At 44.9% G+C, this 7,878-nt stretch overlaps 1 protein-coding gene across 1 annotated transcript in view; it reads left to right on the plus strand.

Annotated features, from left to right (window-relative positions):
- The window catches only part of DENND3 (DENN/MADD domain containing 3), an 86,244-nt gene that overhangs the window by 49,815 nt on the left and 28,551 nt on the right, over positions 1-7,878 (plus strand). Inside the window, exons 11-12 of the mRNA XM_006830727.1 lie at positions 651-754; positions 4,147-4,346. Of these exons, the coding sequence (XP_006830790.1) occupies positions 651-754; positions 4,147-4,346 (304 nt within the window). The remainder of the gene's footprint in view (positions 1-650; positions 755-4,146; positions 4,347-7,878) is intronic.

Consider the following 7,878-nt stretch of genomic DNA (forward strand, 5'->3'; position numbering starts at 1 on the left):
TATACCAGCTCCCTGAGCTCCACTCTGCTTCTCCAAAACCCAAACCATTCCGTGCTTGTGGAGATTCACAGCGCCCCCTACAGGACACAGGTTCCGCCACCTTTACAGAAGCAAGTTACCTCATCCTCCTCCTGGGAGGCGGCTGGTGGGCTTGAAACGCTGACCTTGTGGCTGTAGCCGAGCGCTTTAACCACGGCCCACATTTAGAATCTGCCTATGTAGAAAGCCAGACAGCCTTGGGCTCACCTGCGTCACCTTTAGGACTCTCAGTTTCGGGCTGTCCCACATCCAACATCTGAAGACAGTTCGTCAGGGGCAGGAGAGCAAGACGGATCCTTGTTTGGCACTGTAGCAGAGAAAACATGCTTACCTCTGTGTAGATTCGAACCACTAACATCTTGGTTAGGAGCTGAGAGCTTAACCATCATACCACCTCGGGCTATCTTTTGAAATACCAAGTGTGCAGACAGCTTTGATCGGCTGCTGAAGACATGAAGGTAACCATTGTCAGACACAGTTAATCAAGAAACATGTTTGTTTTTAGGAACTTTTTTGTCCAAAGCTGTCAGGGACCAGCTGTTGGAGCTTCCAGTGTGAAGGGAGAGGAGCTGAGAGGGCTGTGGTAAGCAGTGCATCCTTGTCTGTTTCAGGTTTTAGATACCTACATGTTCCACTCGTTCCTGAAAGCCCGACTCAGCCGGCGGATGGATGCCTTCGCACACCTGGAGCTCAGCATGCAGTCGGAGGAAGAAAGGTACCACTTCTGTGGGGTGGAGGCGCTTGGCGGCTTTTTTGGGATCCAGGAGCTTAAGTGTTGTCGTTGTTATGTGCCATCGAGTTGGTTCCGACCCATAGCGACCCTGAACAGGGTTTCCAAGGCTATAAATCTTTACGGGAGCAGAAAAACCTCATCTTTCTCCTGAGGAGCAGCTGGTAGTTTCAAACTGCCGACCTTGCGGTTCGCAGCCCAATTCGTAACCACTACACTAGCAGAGCTCCTTAGGAGGTCAAGTTGCACAGTTTTATTTAGGGGACTGTTTTCATGAATTCCACTGGAGGAGCCTTATGATTAGAAATTCCCAGTGAATTGGGCACTAGGGAACCAAACTTCACTTTTATATGCGTGTGCTGTTTTCAGATACTATTGAGTCGGTTCTGACTCTTAGCAGCTCTGTGCGCAACAGAATGAAACACTGCTGGCCCCGTGCCAACCTCGTAATTGTGGCTGTTGCTACTCATAGTGTTTTCATCTTCAGGACAACCCCTGACGATGCCCTGTGGCTATTCGTAAGGTTTTTTGTGGCTAACCGCTCAGAAGTAGTCCAGCTCTCCTTCTTCCTAGTCTGTCTTAGTCTGGAAGCTTTACTGAAACCTGTCCACCACGGGTGACCCTGCTGGTGTTTAAAATACCCGTGGCATAGCTTCCAGAATCACAGCGACATGCAACAGTGCAACCAGCTGACAGATGAGTGGTTGTGTACATATATGTAATTTTTTGTTCTCCGTTGAGTTGGTTCTGACTCATAGCGACCCTGTATCGAGTTTCCAAGGAACATTTGGTGGGTTTGAACCATCGACCTTGTGGTTAGCAGTTCAGTGCATATCCTACAACATATACTTAATATATATACATATATGTATATATATATTCTTACAACATATACATAACACACACATACATATATATTCCTATAACATATATATTCCTACAACATATATATATATATTTGTATGAGGGAAATTCAAAAAGTTTTTTATGAACTCTTTGAACTTCCCCCATGTGTATTTATATGTTGTTGTTAAGTGTCATTGAGTTGGTTCATAGAGACCCTGTACAGGATTTCCTAAGAGTAGCTGGTAGATCTAAACTGCCAACTTTGTGGTTAGCAGTCCAGTGCTTATCCTACAGCGCCACACCAAGATTCCATGTATGTGTGTGTATGTATATGTATGTATATAATACATGTGTGGGTAAACACTGGCCACCAGCCATTCCAAGGGAGAAAGATGAGGCTTTCTGCTCCTACAAAGATGAACAGCCTCAGAAACCTTGTACAGGGCCAGTGTGAGTCAGAAGTAACTTGATGGCGCTGACCAGCAATGCATGTATACACATACATGTATACATATTTACATGAGAATATATACATGTGAAAATAAGTCAAAGTGTTGCAGCTAGGGTTCCAGTTCATGCATGTATGGGTTTATTCCAAGCAAAACCTGTGTAAACCTGGTTAAACCTGTGTAAACATGCCTCTGATGGCTGCAGACAACTTCTCTCAGGAATACATGTGTCTTCGTCTCCTTAGGGTACCTCCAAAATCCACGTCCAATCAAAACAGTGGGTACCCACGGGATCTGTTGAGCTCATTAAATTCTGGACAGAGTGGTTAGCTCAGAAGGCTGGGGTCTGGTTTTTGGGATTCCAAAGTGGCCATCTTGTTGCATTTTCTCAAAGGACACAGGCCAATCCTGGGGGACCATTAGGAAGAAGTTTAAAGAAAATTGAAAAGTGCACTGGTGAGTACAAGGTCAGGAAAGCTGCACTGAGAAATGTTTTCTTCCTCCCGACACGGCACCTGCTCAGTCTCTGGGGGTAACAAGGGTTGTGCTCAGAGCATTTTACCGGGAAACCTTGCCCCCTCCACCCGACAGCCCTGGTCTTGCCCCTTCAGACTTCTTTTGTTCCCTAAATTCAACATTTAAAAGGAACCTTTGAGTCTTTCTAGGGTGCCCAAGCTCCTCAGCCCCTCCCTGGAAACCCCACACAGGGTCGCTATGGGTTAGAACCAACCTGACGTCACTGAATAACAAGAAGGGTGCCCAGGGAATCCTGGTGTGGCACTGTGGGATAATGCGCTGGCCTGCAAAATCAGTTTGAACCATAAAGTCGGCAGTTCAAACTCACCAGCTGCTCCTAGGAAACCTTAAACAGGCTCACTATGGGTTGGAACTAACCCAACAGCACTTAAAACCCCACAGGATGCCCCTGCTACCATTTTAATATGGTGTCATTTGAGGATTGCAGAATTCTTTAAGCAAGAGAGTTGGAGACACTGCCATCAGAAATGCTGAGAAATACTAGCTTCCCAGTTTGATATTTTGTTAAATAAAGAAGCCTATACTTTTTGTAGCAATATTTTTTGTTGTACCCTCATGTGTGTGTGTGTATGCGGGGGGGGGGGGCTTCAAAAAGTTAGTAGAAAATGTCCGTTTTTCTACAAACTTCGTGCAACCCTTACGTGTATGTGTGTACACACACATGCACCCACAATTGGTCCTTTGTAGCTGATGGTTCTGTGTGAATTCAACCAACCACAGCTTAAGAATATGGAAAAAAGGGAAAAGGAGGTCACAGTGAAGAGGCCCAGGCAATCCTTCAGAGGTTGAGAGAGTCTAAAGTGCCATCTATGTTGTATGAGGGATCACGTCTTCTAGGGCTGGCTTAAAGGACACGGGAGGATGTTCGGAGGTTATATGCAAACACAACACTATTTTATAAGGGGCTTGAGCATCCTCAGGTTCTGGTATCCATGGGAGTCCTGGAACCAATCCCAAGGATACCAAGGGAGACTGTATGTCTATATGGGCCTGGGCAGTGCAGTAGTTAAGTGCTTGATTGCTGACCAAAAGGCCTGTAGTTTGAGCCCACCAGGGCACTGCGGGAGAAGGATGAGGCAGTCTGCTTCCATACACTTGACAGCCTTGGCGACCCTACGGGGCAGACCACCTGTGAGTCGGGATGGACTCTACCACAGTGGGGAATGGAGTGAGAGGTGCCCGCTCGTGTGTGATTCTTGGTGGATACTTTGAAGGCACTTTACATTACTGTACTGCCTGTGGTCACGACATCGGGCCTTGGTTGCTATCTCCAGTCTTCCCAACATTTACCTCAAAGTCCACTTCATATGTGTCTCTCCCTGAGTACCTTCCCTGAAGCCCCTCCAACATGCTAGATGATGCTCTGATTTGGTTTTAAACTGTGGTCTGTTCTGATCCTCAACCTTAAATTGCCCATTCTGAGTTTCAGACAGCTTACTGTTACCACCCCGATTTCCACCACCCTGTAAAGAAACAGGCGTAGCCGAGACTTTCTTGGCAAGCTTCGTTACACCTGCCATTAAAGCACTGCTTCCCTGGTTCCAGGATAAACGGGATGCCTGCCGGTTCCAGAAGACCAACCGTCCAGAAGATGGCTTTACGCAAGTCCTCCCCGCTGCACGCGGCTCACAGGCGCATGGTGGTCAGCATGCCCAACCTCCAGGACATCACCATCCCTGAACTTCCGCCCCGGAACTCCTCCCTCCGTAGCGTCAGCCCCTCGAGCTGCGGCAGCGTCAGCACAGGTGGGGTCACCGCGTGGTTGAGGCTCACTTCTCCTTGGCTCCATTCAGATGTTGCTCATCACTGGAAACAACCACGACTTAGTTCAGAAGAATGGACGGAGTTTTCGATTTTGAGCAGCTCCATTATTTAAAATATTTTAGAGTGTTGATCTTGCAGACTGTGTTTACGGTAGAAAAGTATTTCTATCTGGGTCCTATTGTTGTCAAATGCCATTGAGTCAATTCTGACTCATAGTGACCCTGTTCAGGGTTTCTGAGGAGTGGCTGGTGGGTTCAAACTGCCGACCTTGTGGTTAGCAGTGCAGTGCTTATCCTACAGGGCCACCCGATATCATTGCTCCAGCTCTGGTAGCGCAGTGGTTAAGTGCTCCAGTGTGAACCGAGAGGTTGGTGGTTGGAACTCAACTGTTCCACAGAGAAAGCTGTGGCAGTCTGCTTCCTTAAAGATTGGTGTTGTGAGGTGCCATCAAGTGGGTACAGACTCATAGCGACCCTATGCACAACCGAATGTAACACTTCTGGTCCTTTGCCAACCTCACAGTCATTGCTACATTTGAACCTACTGCTGTTGCCACCGTGCCAATCCACTTCGTTCTCCACTTCGTTGGGGGTCTTCCCCTTTTTCTCTGACCCTCCACTTTACCACACATGATATCCTTCTCCAGGGACTGGTCCCTCCTGATAACATATCTGAACTAGGAGAGATGAAGTTTGTCCATCCTGGTCTCCAAGGAGCACTCTGGCTGCACTTCTTCCAACACAGATCTGTTGGTTCTTTTGGCAGTCCATGGCACTTTAAATATTCTCCTCTAACACTATAACTCAAAAGCACCAATTCTTCTATGGTCTTCCTTATTCACTGTCCAGCTTTCGCATGCATATGAGGTTATTGGAAATACCATGGCTTGGGTCATGTGCACCTTAGCCCTCAAATTGACATCTTTGCTCTTCAACACAGTAAAGAGCTTGTGCAGCAGATTTACCTAATGCAATACGTCATTTGATTTCTTGACTGCTGCTTCCATGAGTGTTGATGGTTGATCTGAGCAAAGTGAAGTTTTGGACAAATTCAACCTTTTCTGCATTTATATGGATGTTGTTTATTGGTCCAGTAGTGAGGATTTTTGTTACATTGAGGTGCAACCCATACTGAAGGCTTTTATCTTTGATCTTCATCAATGTTTCAAGTCCTCTTCGCTTTCAGCAAGCAAGGTTGTATCATCTGCATATTGCAGGTTGTTAATGAGTCTTCCTCCAATCCTGATGCCACGTTTTTCTTCCTATAATTCAACCTCTTGGATTATGTGCTCAGTTTACAGGTTGAGTAAGTAAGGTGACAGAATACAGCCCTGGTGCACACCTTTCCTGATTGTAACCCATTCGATGTTCCCTTGTTCTGTTTGAAAAACTGCCTCTTAATCTATTTACATGTTCCTCATAAACACAATTAAGTGTTTCGGAATACTAACTCTCCGCAAGCTTGTCATGATCCACACAATCAAAAGCCTTTGCATAGTCAATAAAGCACAGGTAAACATTTTTCTGGTATTCTCTGCTTTCAGCCAAGATCCATCTGGCGTCAGCAATGATATCCCTCATTCCACGGCTGCTTCTGAATCTGGCTTGAACCTCTGGAAGTTCTGTCAGTGTATGGTTGCAGCTGTTTTTGAATTATATTTAGCAAAATTTTACTTGCGTGCGATATTAAGTGATATTGTCCAATGATTTCTGCATTCTGTTGGGTCACCTGTCTTTGGAATGGGCACAAATATGAATGTCTTCCAGTCAGTTGGCGAGGTAGCTGCCCTCCAAATTTCTTGGCATAGATGAGTGAGCGCCTCCAGTGCTGCCTCAGTTTGTTGAAGGATTTCAATTCCTGGAGTCTTGTCCTTTGCCAATGCCTTCAGTGCACCTTGATCTTCTTCCGTCAATAACATTGGCTCTTGATCATATGTAACCTCTTGAAACAGTTGAACATCAACCATTTCCTTTTGGTACAGTGACTCTGTATATTCCTTCCATCTTTTTTGATGGCTTTCTGCATCATTCAATATTTTGCCCATTGTTGTTCAATGTCGTCAAGTTGATTCCAAACCATAGCAACCCTGTATAGGGTTTCCAAGGAGCAGCTGGTGAACTTGAACTACCTCTTTGCAGTTCAAACAACTTTGCAGTATATGACGCATTAGCCCACAGCGCCACACCAGGACTCCATTTTGCCCATAGAATCCTTCAATATTGCCAGTTGAGGCTTGAATATTTTCAGTTCCTTTAGCTTGAGAAATGCTGAGTGTGTTCTTCCCTTCTGGTTTTTAACTCCAGGTCTTTGCACATTTCATTATAATATTTGACTTTGTCTTCGCGATCTGCCCTTTGAAATTTTCTATTCAGCTTTTTACGTCCTCATGTCTTCCATTTGCTTTAGCATCTCTGTGCTGGAGAGAAAGTTTCAGAGTCTTTTCTGACATCCATTTTGGTCTATTTTTCTTTCTTGTCTTCCTTTATGATGAACTTGATCATACAGGAAGGGTCTAATGTATCAAATCTGTACTTCAGATGATTTTCTAAATTCAGGTGGGATATGGTCAAGGTCATATTTTGACTCTTGTGGACTTGTTTAAATTTTCTTCAGCTTGGGCCTGAACTAGCATAGGAGATGTTGATGGTCTGTTCCACAGATTGTCGTGGCCTTGTTTTGGCTGATGATATGGAGCTTTTCCACTGTCTCTTTCTACAGATGTAGTTAGTTTGATTTCTGTGTATTCCAGCTGGTGAGTCATCTTTTTTGCTGTTTAAAAAAGGTATTGGCAATGAAGAAGTCATTGGTCATACAAAATTCTATCATGTGATCTCTAGCATCATTTCTATCACCCAGGCCACATTTTCCAACAATTGATCTTTCCTGTTTGTTTCCAACCTTTGCATTCCTTTCGCCAATAATGATCAATACATCTTGATGGCATATTTTATTACAGCCTAGGAACCCTTTGGGGCAGGTCTACTTTGTCCTTTTGACACTTCGCAGTGGGTGTGTCAGGGCACAGCCACTGCCACTGAATGGTCGATGCATCAACCCGCCAGGACACAGCACAACGGCCCCTTAGGGTTTCCAGGACTGTAAATCTTCACTGGGGCAGACTGCCTCATCTTTCTCTTGCTGAGTGGCTGGTGGGTTCGAACCACCGACCTGTGGTTTGCAGCTCAACGCCTAACCCAGAGTGCTACCAGTGTGTCTGAATACACACGAGGGCCTCTATGAGAGGCAGTGATAGGGACCAGGGTTTATTTTTATTTTATTAAAAAAAAACCTTTTAATTGTGAATTGAGTGAAGTTTTACAGAGCAAATCATCAGTTTTACATTCACCAAAGTATATATTTTGCTAATTTAAACAATTTAATGCATATATTCTTTTTTCTTTTGGTTTTTATTGTGACTTGAGTGAAAGTTTATAGGGCAGATCATCTGTTTTACATTCAATAAATCGTATAACTTGTTTCAGCTCAATTTAAACAACCAAAGGGCAAAGGGCA

This window comes from Chrysochloris asiatica, unplaced genomic scaffold (assembly GCF_000296735.1).
Source record: "Chrysochloris asiatica unplaced genomic scaffold, ChrAsi1.0 scaffold00001, whole genome shotgun sequence".
Classification (NCBI taxonomy): domain Eukaryota; kingdom Metazoa; phylum Chordata; class Mammalia; order Afrosoricida; family Chrysochloridae; genus Chrysochloris; species Chrysochloris asiatica.